Source organism: Suncus etruscus, chromosome 17 (genome assembly GCF_024139225.1).
Source record: "Suncus etruscus isolate mSunEtr1 chromosome 17, mSunEtr1.pri.cur, whole genome shotgun sequence".
NCBI lineage: Eukaryota > Metazoa > Chordata > Mammalia > Eulipotyphla > Soricidae > Suncus > Suncus etruscus.
The window spans coordinates 40,248,601-40,266,798 of NC_064864.1; the positions used below are offsets into that span (position 1 = coordinate 40,248,601).

Here is an 18,198-nt window from a genome sequence, read left to right on the forward strand (position 1 = left end):
CCAACAACAACAGAATCGACACCCAATCTACAACATGCTAGACACAGAGGGGACCACTTATACTAGCAATTTGGGGGGTAAAGGAGGATGATATGGGATGCATGCTGGGAACAGGGGTGGAGAGAAGGCAACGTTGGTGGTGGGAATGCCCCTGATTCAATGTCACTATGTACCTAAAAATTACTGTGAAAGATTTGTAATCCACTTTGGTCAAAATAAAAATTAAAAAAAAAAAGCCATCACATAAGAAGTACACATTAAAAAAAAAAAAGAAAGTGAAAATGGGATGGAATAGTAGGTACAACAGGTACAGCAGGTAGGGTACTTGCCTTGTACACAGAGGACCTGGGTTTGATCCCCAGCACTGCATAAGGACCCTGAGCGCCACCAGAAGTGATCCCTGAGCATAGAGCCAGGAGAAATCCCTAAGTGCCAGCCCAAATATCCCAAATAAATTAAATTATAAAATGGGGTCAGGGATCTGACTTGGCAGCAGACTGCACACTTCACACGCACAAAACCTTCATGTCTTCAACACCACACAAATCCAAACTATGAAAAATTCTAATCAATATTATATATTGATACTTTTTAAATGATAGTGTTTGATATTTAAATGAATGTTATTAAAAATTACTTTACTTTTGGGGCAGGATAAGAAAACTTCAGGGTCCGGAGAGATAGCACAGCGGCATTTGCCTTGCAAGCAGCCGATCAGGACCAAAGGTGGTTGGTTTGAATCCCGGTGTCCCATATGGTCCCCTGTGCCTGCCAGGAGCTATTTCTGAGCAGACAGCCAGGAGTAACCCCTGAGCAACGCTGGGTGTGGCCCAAAAACAAAAAAAAAAAGAAAAGAAAACTTCAAATTACAAATGCATCTTCTATTTATGTTGAATAGTGTTGCTCTAGTATCTACTCATTCACTTCATCTACCTACCTATAAGGGATAAGGGGGTTCTATAAGGGAACCCCAATAGGTAGGTGTTGCAGGTAGTAGGAGACTCTATCCACTAACAAGGAATCTGGGTTCTCTTTTTTAAACTTCATTCAGTAATTCTTGTGAAGGGGGGAACATGGTGAATAATGCAGAAAAAATCTAAAAAGGGGCCACCACAGAGCAAATAGTTAATGAGAAACAGCAGGGCCTAAAGTTCTGGGACTCAGTCTGGGCCCTTTTCCCTTGGTTCCCATGTGATCAAGAAAGCACAAAGGTGATAAATCAGAATCCAATCATTCACAAGTGAAAAGTTCAGATCCCTTCCCATTTCTGCTGGGTTGCCTGGGTCCCTCCAACAGGAAGAGTGAAGTAAGGACCTTGTTGGTTTTTAGTCTGGATCTATGTCAGCCTTCCTAGACTGCAAACCTGGGATGATGATAACAATGATGGTAATAATGATTATGAGGAGAAGGAGGAAGAGGAGGATGCATGTCTCATGTCCAGAACTGCTTTTCCTTGCTTTTCTAAACAACTGATTTACATCAGTTCTGCTCCCTCTTTTAAGATTCAGAATCAAAGTTGCATATTTATGATTTTCTAAATCTTCTGGTTCTCTGAAGTCTCACTGATGGAAAGCAGACATCAAGTTTGGTTCCAAGGAACACCTTGTGGGCCTTTAAAAATATATTTGAAAACTGATATGCACTGACTGTGGAGACTGTAATGCTCCCCTTCCACTTAGCCGTCTTTGCATTGGTTGGAACTCTCCTCATTCCCTTGTCAGGTTCTTCTCCCTGCCCCTAGCCACTAGCTCAACCTCTGATGTGGTGTTAATCAATGCTAAGTTGGAAGAGAGATGGACAGTATCATCTAAGAAGCACACAGAGCTAGTTACCATGGTGACTTAGACTTTGCTTCTTGAACTGTGGATTGTGACCCCATGTGGAGTTGCATAACTGAATGTGAAAAAAAAATAGGCGACAGTAAATTGATTGATTGAATCAATAGATTCAATAGATTAAATAATAGATTAAATAGATTGATTGAAAATGAAGATCAACTATATAATGAATCTGAGGTATGTCTGGCAGTGCTTGCCTGAGTTCATTTCCTGGCTAAACAGAAGTCTAGAGTAGAAATGGTCAAAGCTCTCTACTTAGTCTGGTTTGGCATCCTAGGAATGCTCTTTCCTTGTTCTAATATGTCTATGGCAGAGTGGACACTGGAAGAGAAGGTGTTCAATGAAAAATGGATTTCATAAAAAGAATCAATCACAGGGTCGGTGAGGTGGCGCTAGAGGTAAGGTGTCTGCCTTGCAAGTGCTAGTCAAGGAAGGACCGCGGTTCGATCACCCGGTGTCCCATATGTTCTCCCCATGCCAGGGGCAATTTCTGAGCACTTAGCCAGGAGTAACCCCTGAGCATCAAACGGGTGTGGCCCAAAAAAGCAAAAAACAAAACAAAACAAAAAAACTTAAAAAAAAAAAAAGAAGAATCAATCACTTCTTAACACTTTCTGGGTCACATTGATGCTAAATGTTCATTTTTTGTTAGAAATTAAAATTTAACTGAGTATCCTAGGCTGCCTTTTTTTCCCACATGAAAATTTTCCACATGAAAATTATTCCATGCTAAATCTGGTAACCTTAACGGACAGCTTTCCTTGGTTCTCTCAAAAATCATGTGTTGCTGTTTCTCAGTAGATCCACAGGAGTGAATAAGTTTGTAACAACTGAGACCAGTTACCTCATTAAAAAAAAAAAAAAAAAAAAAAAGAAAGCTGGGGGCCGCAGATAGCACAATGGCGTTTGCCTTGCAAGCAGCTGATCCAGGACCTAAGGTGGTTGGTTTGAATCCCGGCGTCCCATATGGTCCCCTGTGCCTGCCAGGAGCTATTTCTGAGCAGATAGCCAGGAGTAACCCCTGAGCACTGCCAGGTGTGGCCCAAAAAACAAAAAAATAAAGCAGTCCCCCTCCCCAGTTTCCAGACCAGTAGATGAAGTTGGTGGGAAGGAGGAGGACAGGAAAATTTAAATACAGAGAATCTGAATAAAATCTCATGATCATTCAGGAGATGTGGTAAACAAAAGACACCCTTCCCAGCTGCCCACAGCCTAGTTCTCAAGCCTGAGACTGTGACCGAAAAGGTATCTTAAAGGCAGAAATGTACTTTGCAGATGTGATTAAGGTAAGGGTTCTAGGATGCTGGTGTGGCTCAGTGGTAGTTCACCTGGCCTACATGTGAGAAACTGTAAGTTTGATCCCCAGAAATGCAATAAATAATAACTTAATTTAAAAAATCTAAAGTAAGAGTCTTGAAAATGGAGGTGATACAGGATTACCTTGGTGGTCTTAATGTTATCATAGTTTGTGATAACTGAAAGAAGCAAGAAAAAAATTGGGGTCAGGCCAGAGATGTGTCTAAGGATCTTATAATGGGCTCAAAGAAGGAAGAATACCACAAGCCAAGAAATGCAGGCAAGACCAGGAATCCTTTGTCTGCACCATAGCTAAGATAACAGATCTGTGTTGATTTAAGTCACCATATTTGCCCTAATTTGTTACAGCAAACTTTGTTAAGCAAAGTTTGTTAAGGGAAACTTGGCACTAGGTACTGTATATTAATATTGTGACTGATACATGACAAGAGATCATTCTGTCGTTATATCCACCGAGGAAACATAACCATCTAAACTACTCCCTTAGCAAAGACCATTCTTGGAACTAAACATTTTAACCATGTTTCTTCACTTACACATCTCTTTGCCTCCTAACAAGCATGCAGGTAAGCTGGTAACACCATTTCTGCAGGAGTGGGAGGGCTATGTGTGTGGTTAGAGCTCAGAGAGATGTGGAAGCTACTTGAAGTCACTACCCTTGGTTGCTCCTAAGTCACTTGCACCCAGAGCCAGGTGAAACAGAGGCTGAGAATGTTAAGGCAACTGCCAAGTCTTTCTTCCTGTTGAGGTCAGTTGCTGAGCTGCTTAAAATACCCCTGTTGCTCAGGTCTGTCCCTTTGGCTTTGGAAGAAATTATTCAGAGTGTTCTGATGCTTGTTCAGTGGCTGCTGGCATGATACTGGGTCCCAACCACAATGCAGTTTCCCTACATCCCTTCAATGTGGAAAAAGGCATTTCCATGGCCCTACCCATCTGGGAAGAAGACCAGTGCCAAGAAGCCCTGAGGCCAGGCTGGGGATGTGGTCCAGTGGTAGAACATCTGCCTTGCAACTGTGAGGCCCTAGGTTTGATGCCCAGAGCACAGTCATGCACACAAACTAAAACAAATAAAAAATCAAAGGAGACTTGGGATACCCACTCAGATACTGTTCTCCCAGCATCCACCTGGGTCGGTTTGGTTTCATTAAGACCTTGCAGGGCTGGGGAGACCCAAGTGTCAGATTCCTGCAGCACCTCTGAGCAAACAAGCAGAAAGAAGTTGAGACTTTGAAGGTCAGTTCTGAGCCTTGTCCTGCCCACCTCTCTGCCACTTCTGCCACCTCTCCCCAACTAGAGGGGGGACTGCCTCCCAGTCCACTCGGATAGTATACAGGCTATGTTTTAGGGAGTTTGGAGCCAGGTAGTCAGACCTTAAGAACCTTGATCTACCACTAAACTATCCAAGTGACCTTCTCAAAGGGTCACTTTGAGATTCAATGATGTGGTATGAAATCAAGTGTCTGGCACAGCTCCTGGTCCCCAGGGTGCTGGATTGGAGAGACACAGACTTTTGCTAGCGTCATTGCATGGAGTCACCTGGTACATCTCATCAACGTAGCAAATCTCTATTCAAGCCCAAGTGCTAGATAGAACTTTCTAACACATATAAGCCAGCCTGTCCCAAGTCAGTTGGGAGTTTGTTGGGGGCCCCAAACAGAGTCCTAAACTGGGTGGACCCCTCCCTCCCTGGTACTGAAGTTCCACTGCATTTGATTGTCTCTGCAGTGGGAGACAGGGTGTGGGATGGCACACCTTTTCTTTGTGACTAAGAATAGAGACCAAAAGCTAGTTCATACCCTTGAAAAAATTGGCTGCAAAGCCAGCTTTATTGATGGAGCCATCAGACACAAACTTCAGCCACATTCTGTTGGAGCTTGACTTCACATCCACGGGCTTCTCATAGCCACAAAAGTGGCCAATGCGGGCACTTTCTTCCGTGGGGCCATCCCGGATTTCCAAGTAGTCATATGCACAGCTGTCGTGCCTTTCGATCTGAACAGATAAACAAGCAATGAGGAAGCCAACAGAATAGCCTGGCCTTAAGGTGCTTGATTTAGGAAAGGTACCTATCACCTTCATAGTAATCTGATAAGACCAAGTGGCAAAAGGGACCAAATGTATATTGGATTGCTCCAAATTATCTCCTGCTTAAATCAGCTGTTAAGAGACTCTGGAATGGCAAAGGGGGGAGAAAAGTTTTATAGAACATCCTGGAGTCTTGGTCTAGATTCTCACTTGATTATGTCTGCATCCTCTACAGCACCTTCCTGAAAGGCTCTGCTATTATGTGTGGGAATCACACACCATGAAATTGAAATGGTCTCTTAGGTTTGTATTTGCAAGCCTTTATACAGAAATCATTTTTTGCTTGTTTTGTTTTGGGTCACACCCGGCAGCACTCAGGGGTTACTCCTGGCTCTACACTCAGAAATCGCTCCTGGCAGGCTCAGGGAACCATATGGGATGCCGGGATTCGAACCACTGTCCTTCTGCATGCAAGACAAACGCCCTACATCTATGCTATCTCTCCAGCCCCCAGAAATCTATTTTTATAGAAAAAGTTGACAAGTGTCTATCATTGTATCTATATCCACTTCATTCTTGGGAAGACGATCTGAGCAGTACTCACCTCAAAAGCTTGGAAGCTGAGCCCCACGTGAAAGCCCTCTGAAACTGTAATTCTCCAAACACATTCCTCAGAAGGTCTGTAGTCATCTGGGTAGTTGGGAGACTGGATCTGGCCAGCGTCCTTGTTAATGTCTCCCCCACAGGTAGCTTGAGAAAGAGAGCCAGGAAGGGGCCAGGTCAGACCCCACAGAAAGGTAAATGGTCAGTTATCACCACTAGGTGGCTCTACCTGCCAACCTTTGTCATTTTCAGCCAAGATGCCACCATTTCATTTGTTTGCAGCCTTGCATTGTGTCCATATAAAGGCAATAACCATGTAAGACAAGGACTGTCTACCTTTGCTCTACTTAAGAATCAATGGGGTGGAGTTTTGAGCTAGTAAAGCGGGGGGCCATGAGGGCCTGGGAGCTCAGAGGAGCATCAAGGGAAGGAATTCTCCAGAGGAATCTAAATGACAGGATGGTGGACCACTGGTATAAAGGGATATTCACCCATTACTTACTTTATAAAAATAAAACTTTAATTTTTATATTTAAATCCAGGAAAAGGCTTTAATTTCCTTAGGGGTGATGGGTGGCACTGGGGTAATTCCCCAGATGAGGACAAAAATCATCAGAAATTGCCCTGGGACCTTCCAAGAAATATAATTAGAAAATTCCTTAACACAAACAAAACAAACAAACAAAAAAACCAGAAAATTCCTTCACAAACAGCTGGTCCATAGCGTTCTGATACGCCACTCTCAGTAGCTTCTTCCATTTTTCCAAACAGTTTCCGTATCCTCAGACTATCCCCAACTTCACTCCCTGCCTATGGTAGCTGCCAGGCCTGTTGAAGGAGTCAGGGGAGGCACAGGATGTATGAGACCTTTCAAGGATGTCACCAACAAACCTTCATACACTGCGAAGAAACCCTTGCCCAGGATGTTGCTGCTGCTTCGGAACTCTATCCAGAGCCGGCTGTCTGTGGAGATGAGGGGTTCTGGGACTTGATCTCCACAAAACCTACCTGGGAGGTGGGAGAAAAAGGTCAGGAGGCCATGGATAGTGAGATGGCTGGAAGCAGATGGATCCAGCAGTGTCTCTTCCATGGTGGTTCCACAGAACCACCACAGCCCACCACAGAAACTGAAGCATGGTGTGAGATGAGGAAGTGAGAGGGATGATGGAGGTACCATCCCATGAAGCCCTTCTCCCTTCTTTTTTGGGCCATGCCTTTGATAAGACATTCAACCTTTTTGTTTGTTTTGCTTTGTTTCTGGCCCCCCCCCCAGCAACACCAGTAACAGCAGGGTTACTCCTGGCTTTGAACTCAGAAATTGCTCCAGGTAGGCTGAGAATCAAACCTGGGTCTGTCCCAGGTTGTCTGTGTGCAAGGTAAATGCCCTACCACTGTGCTATCGCTCCGGTCCACATTCAATCCTTTCTGCCTAGGAAAGGGATCCTGAGAATACATGCCAAGAAGGGAAAGTTTCCTGTTTTTGAATTTCACTATGGCAATGATTACAAAAAAACATGGAAGAGCACAGCTCCTCCTTGTCCTCGGGAGTTTCCTGAGATGGATGAGTGAACAGACTATGATGAAAAGGGGCATAGATCTCTACTCCATCCTGAGTTTAGACTCTGGGTGGAGAAGGGTGATAGAAACCTCACATAGCGAGTTCCTCAGCAAAACCTGGAGTGGCTTAAGACTCAAAATTCTGAGTGTGTGGGCAGAAGTGTCTCCAGGGACTGCTGATGCATCAGAAGAGGAACCAGGCATGGAAGGGTTTGGGGCAAAGAACGACCTGGAAGGCATTGGCCAGAGACTTTTCCATTGCCAAGGTAGCTGGAGAGCCACAACAGCCCCCAAAGACTTTCTTGTAGGGAGACTTGAATGGCATCCATGTAAATTGGCCTGGAGTGAAGAGGAGGAGGCATAGAAGCATTTTAGATGGATACAGGACTGGGGACCAGACCCTGAGGAAGATGAAGATGCCCAGAGACACTAGCAAAGATGGCAACATGAATGCTGCTCTCCACTCCTGTCTGGGCACTGCCACATCAGGGCAAAAAAGTCACAAAGGGCTAGCCTTTTAAATTCCACTAATTAACTTCCCACTTCCCGCTGGGAAGCTGTTCATAATCACTTTCATTATTTAAAAAAAAAAATGCAAAGGGACACATAGATGCTTTGATTCTTGGGTATGAGGTCTGTGGCTGGAGATTCCTCACAGAGGAAAGGAGGGAAGGGCAGGCTGCCCATGCACTGGGCCACTTCAGGCTACAGACAAGGCAAGGATGGCAGCGGAGGGTGTGATGGGCCAGGGGCTGGGCCTGCCTCATTAGTTCACAACATACATCACACAAGGCCTCACTGGGGTAAACACTATTATTGAGCTTTTATTATGAAGTACAAAAGGGGTTGGAGAGAGAGAGAGCTTAAAGGGTTGGAAGGCAGGTTGAAGGTTCTGAGTTCAGTGCCCAACACAGCATGGGACCCTGAGTGTAGCTGAGTGTGGCCTTGGCATCCCTACCCTGCACCTCAGGGTCAAATTCTAGTAGGTATGATGCCCCGAATGGGACACCCCCTCCTAAAAAGAGTATTCAATAAAAATTAGAAAAACTGAAATATATTTGGGCATGAAGTTACAATTCTGTCCAACTCTGTGTGAGTCCCTCGATGAAGGTACTGAGCACTAGGGAGAAAATAAGGCGTCCCACTTGGTAGCCACACTACCTCTTTCTTTTGAGGGGACCACACCTGGCAGCACTCAGGGGTTACTCTTGGTTCTGTGTTCAGAATGATTCCTGGCAGGCTTGGGGGACCATATGGGATGGGGATCAGCTGCGTGTAAGGCAAATATCCTCTCCCCTGTGCTATCTCTCCAGCCCTGCCTTGACCTTCTGAGAAGTGGGTGATTAGGCTGGGGGAGGGGACAGATGTCACCAGACATTTCCTAGTGGTAATGTGGTCACATGCAACCTGGAGGGAGATATTGGGGTGGGGGGCAGGGCAGAGATTGCTACTCTCCCTCAGCTTCCTTCTGGTCTGGCCACCTGCAGCTTTCTGGATTTGCTGAACTTAAAACTGAGAGAGAAGAACAAACAGGGCTGCCAGGAATTCGGCAGGGAAAAAAATCCACCAGAAACCTATAAATTTTCAGTAATGGCTCCTCTGGCATGGCCAATTAGTGTCAGCAAGTTCTAGGGAAACAGCACAGGAGCCCAAAGAAGTATTGCTTACCAGGGAGCCCAGGGTCCAAGTCCAAGTATCTTCTTTTAAAACCCCATCTGTCACAGCCCCTGGGGACAGTTTCCAAAAGTGAGAGGAACTCCCAGTGCCTCTCTGTCTAGTAACTCAACAAAATAAAAGGACCACCCACCTGTGGACACAGGACAGCCCAGATCTAATGTTGGGAGGAAGCAGGAATTACAGCCTATAGGACATATTTTCATAGAGCTACAACCAGGGGGTAATGAGTCATCAGGGCCACACAGTATCACAGGTCAAACTCAGGCAGGGCCTCAAACATGCAGGGCATGTGCTCTACCTCTTAAACTGTCTCCCTGGTCTGCTAAGGCCCCTTTTATAGTCTCTGTAGAACTAAATCGTGTAGAATTACAAATTATTCCTAGGTAATGTATCTCCTCAAATTGCCTGATAACACTAAGCTAGAATTTTCTACTTTGTCAGTCCCTTGACTGTTATCTCAGTGTTCTCATCTTCTCCATAATGATGCTAATAAAAATGCCTTTTTATGAGCATGTTGATACCAGACATTGTCCTAAACTCCTCACATGGATTAACACATTTGTGTTTCCCTCTCCCCTGAATTAGATACTATCAAGCATGGGGCTTTTTCATGTTTAAGAGAAAATGGAGTATGGAGTGAAATTGAGTTGAGTTCATTTGAGGGACACTGAGTTTTAAGTGGGTACCTCCTCTTTCTATACAGAATAATAATTTCTATACAGAAAGAGGAGGTACAGTAAATGCTTCCCATATACACCTCAAACCAGGCCCTTTGCCTGGTCTGTATTGTGAATGGGGGGACAAAAAAATAAGTGAGTGTAAGATTTGAAGCTCAGCCATTAGAGTTTTGGATCCTTGTTATCCTCATCTCTGTCCTCGATGCTACCACAGGGAGAAACAGAATTCTCCATCTGAGACGCAGGATGGACCACCACCTGGGGATAGCATACCAGTTCTCTGGGAATACAAGCAGCAGTCCCCCTCCCACAGGAGGAAGATCAAAGTCTCAAACCATAAAGCCAGGCTGTGGCCTTGCCAGGCATGGCAGCTGACTCACGCTGTCCTTTCTGGTCTTTTGGGAGGCTGCCCCTGCTCTGAGAAGTCCAGGAGAAGGGCCACGCGACACTGATTGGCCAGCCCGGCCTTTCTGAACTTCCCTCCCCACTTCAGGGAAAGGGAAAAAGGGCTTTTGTGTGCATGGTGTATGTCTGCATTCAAAAGTACATTGTTGGAATAATTCCTCTGGCAGAAAAGAGGGAGGGGAATTCAATTAACAGGAGAGCATTTAAGACGGCTGGATGAGTTCTCTGTGCAGCCACCTTCCCATCCCCTTTAGGTGCGATCGCATACGGGGAAACTGAAAATCCAATTTGGTGTCTTTAACCAGCTGTGAAATGTTCTCAATTGACTTACATTTCCCTTTCATCATTATGTGAAAACCCTTGTCTCCAACAGTCTTCTTCCAAGGAGACTCACAGGCCAGAGAGAGAGCAGACTGAAGAAAAGGTGTCAAATTCCTCATTTTAAATCTGGTTTCTTGTTTTGGAAGAGAAGTTTAATAAGGATATCAAGAAGAGGAAATGCAGATGAGGACATTACAAGTGGCCTCCATGGGGAGTCATAAAGGGTTCATTCATAAAAAGTTATGCGTCCATTATGCCTGGATTTTCACACACGGCCCTGGGAAAATATGTGATGCAGAGTTTTTCAGAGCAAGATGCATACTTTCACAATCTGCCCTAATCCACTCTCCCTCCTCCAGGCAGATTTCATGGCATTGACCCCCTCCCAGGGACCAGCTTGGCCTACACAATGCACTTGTTCTGAACACAAAAGTTCACTAACAACTGCATTTGGAAACATCAGAGCAAACCAAATAGTTGGCAATAGAGAACTCCTACAAATGAAGAGTGATGGTTACAGGCATTGGGCCATCCTGTGCTCATAGCAGAGACATATGAGCAGACAAATGCATACACACATGAACACACCCTCAGGTTTCCACACACACACAGTCACTCACATATATACACATGAACACACCCTCACATGCACACACCCTTAAGTGCACACACACTCACAAATGCACATACAAACATGTATAAATGCACACAGACATTCTCTCTGAAAAAGTATATGAACTATGTGCCCTAAAGAAACAAACAACAGAGACCATCCCTAACAATAAATAGCCAAGCCTCATGTAGATAATGAAAGTGTCACCCGACATCTCAGGATGCAAAGTGATAAAAAATACTTGTTTCCAAGTCAAGAGGAGAATGATTGCAAACCCCTCCCATGACCTTCCTAGAAGCAGCCTTAGTTCTCTCTGGGCACTCTAGTGACCCAGAGCTGCCTCCTCCTAAATCCTATAAGACTATGTCTCTGGCAGGCTATGACAGTGTACACCTGGAGGGGTTTACAGGATGGTGAAAGTTAGCAAACAAAAGTAAAGATAGACCAGTTAAATTTTCATTTCCACTGTCTACAACAAGACCATATTTTTCAGCATCATTAAACACAGTACCTCATTATGAGAATTTTAAAACGATTTAAAAAATTATGAAAAACTGGGCTAGAGCAATAGCACAGTGGGTAGGGTATTTGTCTTGCACGTAGCTGACCGAGGTTCGATCCCTGGCATCCCATGAGCCTGAGCTGGTGCCCTGAGCCTGCCAGGAGTGATTCTTGAGCCCTGAGTATAATTGGGTGTGGCCCCAAAACAAAAACAAAAAATTAAGAAAAATTGCATTTCCTAGGCTAGAAAGACAGTAAAGAGTAAGGCATTTGCCTTGCACATAGCCAGTCAGGGTCTTATACACCGTACTGCATACGGTTCCCCAGGGCTGCTAGAAGTAAGCCTGTACACCACGGGTATGGCCCCCAAAGCAAACAAATTAAAAAGAAAAAAAAAAAGTTTTTCTTTTCTCAGATTCAGTAGTGTGCTCTCCCTCCCAGCAGGCTATCTGTGCTCTGGTCCGCTCTCAGCCAGCTCTCTTGGAGAGCATGGTTTTCCCAAGGTGTAGGCTCTAAGTTTACAGCACTTGCCACCTGAATTCCTATAAACTTCCCTCCTCACAGATCTTCTTTCTACTTGAATTATCAACACCTGAAGGCATTCTTGTCCTATTCAAACAATCTAGAACCATGAAGTAACCCATCATTTCTATGTGTCCCTTCTTGGAAATGCCAATAGTCTGTAAGAGCACCCGGACCACCTCCTCTGTGTCTGGAACTAGACACGAACACAGCCTCAAGTACTTCTGGGGAAGTAGGTCCATTTCCCAGACAACCTGCGGGGATCCTAGTTCTGGGGTCTCCGAGATGGTGTAGCCCAGTGAGACAGCTCTGCTACTAGGAATCCAGCCTTCTGCCATCCTCCCTCAGTGGTGCCTCCCCCTTCCAGAACATGTCTTTTTCCAGCTATGTCTACCCACCTGAGGCAGGAGCAAAAATTCAGGGCTGGAGTCTTCACCCTACTACTATGGGGCACCACCCATTTGTCCAGCAATGCACCTCCTCCTATCTATGCTTGTCTGACTACAATTACTTCTTTGTACTTTTACTTATTTATTTATTCTGTAGATGGGAGGCAAATGTGGTGATGTTCGGTGCTTACTCCAGGCTCTGATGCATTCCAGGATCATGGATAGGAGACACTACAAAGTGCCAAGGATTGAATCCAGGTAAACCGCATCTAAGGCAAGTGTACATGTTGTACCATCTCTGTGGCCTCCATCTTCATGAACCTCTAACTATGCTGGTAAACTGGTACTTGGTTCACAGCCTGCCCCAGAAGCTTTCTAGAGCACCGTGAAAGTACACACATTCTCCTGTTTATACTTCTAGGTACTAAAATTCATGGTTCTCTTGACAGAAGGACTAGGTGCTAGTCTCAAGGGCAGCTGTCTTGGTTGAACTGCAGAGTCTATTTGGCTACAAAAGCCAAATATGAATGCCCCGCTAGTCTCTCAGCTCCAGCGTTTTCTGGCAGACCCCAGAATTTGACATGAAGTCAGGTTGAGTGTGAGTCTGGTCCTGCAGCTCTCAGCCTTCCTCTCCTTCCTATATCTGAATCACTGTCACTGCCAGCTTGGTCATTCTTGGAGAACTTGTGGGGCTTTTCTTCTCAGTGAGAAAAAAGGGACAATGTTCTCCCAAGTGCTCAGACTGACAGTCTAGAAGCTCACCATGTAGAACCCTCTTAAAAATTGGAGACAAGCCTCTCTTCCGTGGCTTCTGTTTGGCTCCTTGTCAATCTGCTTCTCTGCCAAGCTTCTCATGACTGTGCTTCAGTTCATTTCTGGTCTGAGCGTAGGTCCTTAAAGTTATGCATCCCCAGCTCTGTCACCTTTTCCCCCCAATTATCTGAAACCACTGAGATCACTTCTCTGGAGACTACCAAGGAGAGAACTGACCTTTCACTTTGTGTTACCCCATCTCACACTGAAAGCTTGTACTTCTTCCTCAAAGAATATAATCATTTCCCTAAAGAATACATGTGGTAGAATTTTGGAAAATACTTAACAAAACAGAGCAACAACACATATAAACAATTTTAATAGTGTTCCAACATCCTAAATGACCATTGTGGGCAATTTATTTGTATTTATAATTCTTTTTGATAGTGATATGGCAGATCACAAGATGTTTCCTTCCCACTGAATTCAGTCTTCACAATATTTTAATTCATTTGTTTTGAGTCATTTCAGTCCAGGTCATGACTAATTGAGCACAAGTTCTGAACCCCCTACTTCTATAGAATAAAAGCTATAATCTGCCTTAGTCCAGAATTTGTAAGACTTGAATATGACATCCTGTACATTCTATCTAGTAATGTTGATTTTGTGTAAGCATGTACAGTGGATACCTTTCTGTGTAAACAGATATTTCCAACTTTATTTTTGTTTTGGGGCCACACTCATTGGCATTTAGGGGTTATCCCTGGCTCTGCACTCAGAAATTAGCCTTGGAAAGCTCAGGGAACCATATGGGATGCCAGGGATTGAACCCTGGTCAGTCATGTGCAAGACAAATGCCCTACCTGCTGTGTTATCACTCCAGCCCCCAAATTTATTTTTAATAGCTGGATAGTTTTTCAGGGAAAGATGTATCATAATTTATTCAGATAATTCCTACTATTGAGAATTTAAATAGTTTTCAATTTTCTCTGCTTCACTGAGCGTCCCTGTAGTGAGAGCTCTGCACACTTCCTTAATTAGTTTCCAAGGATAAACTCCAAGCAGCAGAATGGCTAGTCAAAGGGTATTTTCCTCCTTAAAAGCCAAATGGAAAGTTTAGATTTTCAGACACAGACCCCTGAGGGCTTCCTGTGATGCCCACAGGACAGATCCTTCCAAACTCAGTGAACCAAGTCATAAAAACATCCCCTTCCTTGCATATCAGGTTTTCCAAGGTCAACTCACCCAAAAGAGGGGCTTTTCGCCAATAACCATCCCGGACTTCCACGTAATCATACCAGCACAGGCGACTTTTAAACAAGTCCATGGCAGTGAAGTTCAAGATAATCTGTGAAGAGTGAACGTTAGGATGAGTTTGGGCAGCTAAATTTGAGAGGCTGAGAAAGACACTTCTTGCATGCCAGACATTTTCACATTCCTTGTGCACCATTAGACCTCTCAGGACATAGTAAAAGGGGAATCCTCAGAAAAACTCATAGGAAGCCTGCTGGCATTGAATAAGAAACCGTGGGCAGGATCGACTGGGTAAAACAAAGAAGCTGGGTCATTTATTTCTACCTGGGGGATAATTGGAGCTACTGAGGTCACTAGGTAGTTTTCAGAAAGCAAAAGGTGTTAAGAAAATGGACCCATTTTTGATTTGAAAATGGGCTGATTGTGGGGTTTGGGGAGGTTGTCAATGAAATCTGGAGATAGGAAAAGATCTTGAAATACTGTCAATAAAGGGTGTGGGTTTAGCTCTAGTGCATATGAGTCCCTCCCAGGATCAATGTCTATCTCTCCGCTCATCTTTTGAACTCATTCCTCTGTTTATGAGATCACGTTTCTGAGGTTGGTGTGCTTGATAACTCTCTGCCGTACAGAGAACCTACTACCTGTTATAAAACATTCATATGTCTATACATCTATCCATCCATCCATTTGTATGCCAATCCATCCATATATATGTGCACCTATCCATCTGTCCATACATTTATCCATATCCATATGCATTCATCTGTATGTTCATCCCTTCATCCATTCAATCATCCATCCATCTATTTATCCATATACTCATACATTCATTCATCCAACCATCCTTCCAGTTTTCCCACCACCTACTTCATGACTATCTCTTTTGATGAATTTCAACAGAAATATCAATAAGAGGGGGGTTCCTGTCTTTATGGACCTTAGTGGAAGAAAAAAGAACTGATGCAGTAGATCAACTAGAACATTCTGAAAATAAAGTTAGCACTGAAATAGCACTTTGGACCCACAGAAGTAAGTTATGCCTTGTACTACCGAATGGCTTCTCAAAGGAAGGATCACATATACCTTCAACCCAAGAAATATGTGATTGAGAGGGCAGTGAAGAAGGGTAAGAGCATGTACGTGAAGAAGGAATGATATGACCAAAGGCAAGGAGATGTCTGGGAAACTGGACTGTAAGCCTCAGGTCAAGTCTCAGTCTGAGTCTGGAATGAGGGAGGAGGAAGAAGAAATGCTGGAGGTAGGGTGCTCAGATGGAATGGAAAGAAGAAATTTTCTCTCTAGATATTGAGACCACTGAGATGCCACCCTTGTCTCCTAAACACAGATGAGATTGGTTTGTGGGCTGGGTACACAGGGCTGCCCTTGTGCACCTGTCCTACTCTCTCTCCTCTTCGCTTTCTTTACCTCTGGCAAGCCAGGAGTACGTTCTGACCACTTCTGAGCATAGTCTCCAAAATAAAAACAACACAAACAAAAGCAAAACTAAAAAACAAAAACCCAACAGGTCAGCTGTCACTATCTATGTAATGTTGCATATGTGTGATGTCACTTTTTAAAAGCAATACCAATGGTCAATGGTTTCTACTTCTACCTGCATACAGAATCTACTTGGAACTTTTTATTTATTATGTATAAATTTTACTGTATTTAGCACCCAATAAACAGGTATCCCTTCCTCAATTGTTCAGATTTCCTGTGGTGGATCCTAACTAAACTCTGAGTCTCTGGAAGGCAGGGATCATAGTTTAGATTTCTTTCATATCCTCCACAGTACTTACATTCAAGCAGAAGAGCTCAGCAATATCTGCTAATAGGTTGCAATCTAATTCTTTTGCCTTTGCTTTTTAAAATGTCAGAAAGAAAATGTTATAAGAACTTCCATGGTAACACATTCATAATCTGAATGAATGGAATAATTATTCAGGCTAATTATTTTAAAGTATATTAGTGAACCCTAAAGACTGTAAGGGAAGAGGTGGTGAACAAGAGGTGATACTCAAATCAATCAAGTTTGCTAATTACTAGCAGCTCTGGGGATGGTTGGGTGAAGCAGAAATTGAAGTAATTGGCATAGGAATTTCAGTGATAGATAATCTCCCTGTCCCCAGTTAGCAATAATAATTAAGGCTTGCTGAATCTTACCCAGTTCAAACATATCACATAGCCTCTGTTATGCAGGGCAATTTAACAATTTGGGGATTACCAGAATCTTTTCTTTTCCTCCTTTTCCTTCCTGCCTCTGGCTTATTAAAGCCTGCAGAAGACACAAGCACTGAATCTCTGTCCAAGTCATACAGACTGGCCTAGCGACCCTCAAGCTTAAGACAACAACCCCGCCATCATAAACGCTTAGAGTCAGAAGAGGCTGTATGCACTGGGTGCTATATGTACATGGACACGTGTTCATATGTGTTTATGCACATGAATATGTGCAGGTTTATTTACACACAGGTGAATGTTTATACATGTGGATGAGTTGGTATGTGTGCTTATGGTGCATTTGTATACAGATAGGTGAGTAGGTGTGTATGCTTATGTGTGTGAGCATGTATATATATATATAATATACAGTTGCACAATGTATGCAAGGGCATGACCTAATATACAGTATACTGTCCCCTCTGTGGAAATAGGACAATTATTAAACATTCAAGTTCTCAGAGCCAAGCTTCTTGGATTCCAATTCTGACTCAGTAACAAACTGAGTAGCAAAAGCTACTATTCCTTACCTGGAAAGGGTGTGAGAAAACACCAATCACATGAGCTTCTGTAAGGATTAAATGAGAGAATCCATATGATCCAGTGGTCCTCAAACTATGGCCCATGGGCCACATATTGTATTTGTATCTGTTTTGTTTCTTCATTGCAAAATAAGATATATGTAGTGTGCATAAGAATTCGTTCATAAGTTTTGTTTTTACTATAGTCAGACCCTCCAATGGTCTGAGGGACAGTGAACTGGCCCCCTGTTTAAAAAGTTTGAGGACCCCTGTATATGCTGAGGACAGCAAGAAGTACTCACCCACAGAAAATGCTCAGAACAGTTCCTACTCACTGTCCCCAGTTAGTATACTATGTTTAACTTCCAAAAAAAAAAAACATTTTTAGGGAGTAGAACAGTACCCAGCTGTGCTCAGGGCTTGGGTTTGGGGGGACCATGGAGTGTCCTACCTATTGTACAGACTCTATTTGTTTCTGTTTAACTTAACATTTACATGGACATTTTGTGTGTGTGTGTGTGTGTGTGTGTGTGTGTGTGTGTGTGTGTGTGTGTGTTTGCCACACCCAGCAGTGCTCAGAAATTACTCCTGGCAGGCTCGGGAGACCATATGGGATGCCAGGGATAGAACCTGGGTCAGCCACATGGAAGGCAAATGTCCTACTTGCTATGCTGATATATCACTCTGGCCCTTAAATGTACATTTTGAAGGTATAAACTGGGAACAACCCAAGAATGACCACAGGCACCCAAACTTCCACACTCACACAATGTACCCCCAGAAGCAGGTCTTTCATTTGGCCAGTTCTTTATCCACATGTCCATACAAACACTTATTGTGTAACTCTGTCATAGCTATGCAGGTGTAGGAGGCCTGCAGATGAATAGTCTTTGGTTTCACAGGGTTTAGTGTCTAGTCGAATGAAGCAGCAGTCATGATACAGCAAAGGATAACAGGTAGGACTGCAAGAACTAGTCCCAAGGAACTGAGGGGACCTTCTAAAGA

The 18,198-nt window shown here is 43.8% G+C and overlaps 1 protein-coding gene and 1 pseudogene across 1 annotated transcript in view; one reads left to right on the forward strand and one right to left on the reverse strand.

Moving 5' to 3' along the window:
* TLL2 (tolloid like 2) overlaps positions 1-18,198 on the reverse strand; it is a 135,168-nt gene that overhangs the window by 23,257 nt on the left and 93,713 nt on the right. The window contains exons 10-13 of the mRNA XM_049790830.1: positions 14,444-14,546; positions 6,675-6,791; positions 5,785-5,930; positions 4,952-5,147 (exon numbers count right to left, since the gene is read on the reverse strand). Coding sequence (XP_049646787.1) covers positions 4,952-5,147; positions 5,785-5,930; positions 6,675-6,791; positions 14,444-14,546 — 562 coding nt within the window. The remainder of the gene's footprint in view (positions 1-4,951; positions 5,148-5,784; positions 5,931-6,674; positions 6,792-14,443; positions 14,547-18,198) is intronic.
* LOC125995644 (uncharacterized) lies at positions 9,701-9,823 on the forward strand (annotated as a pseudogene).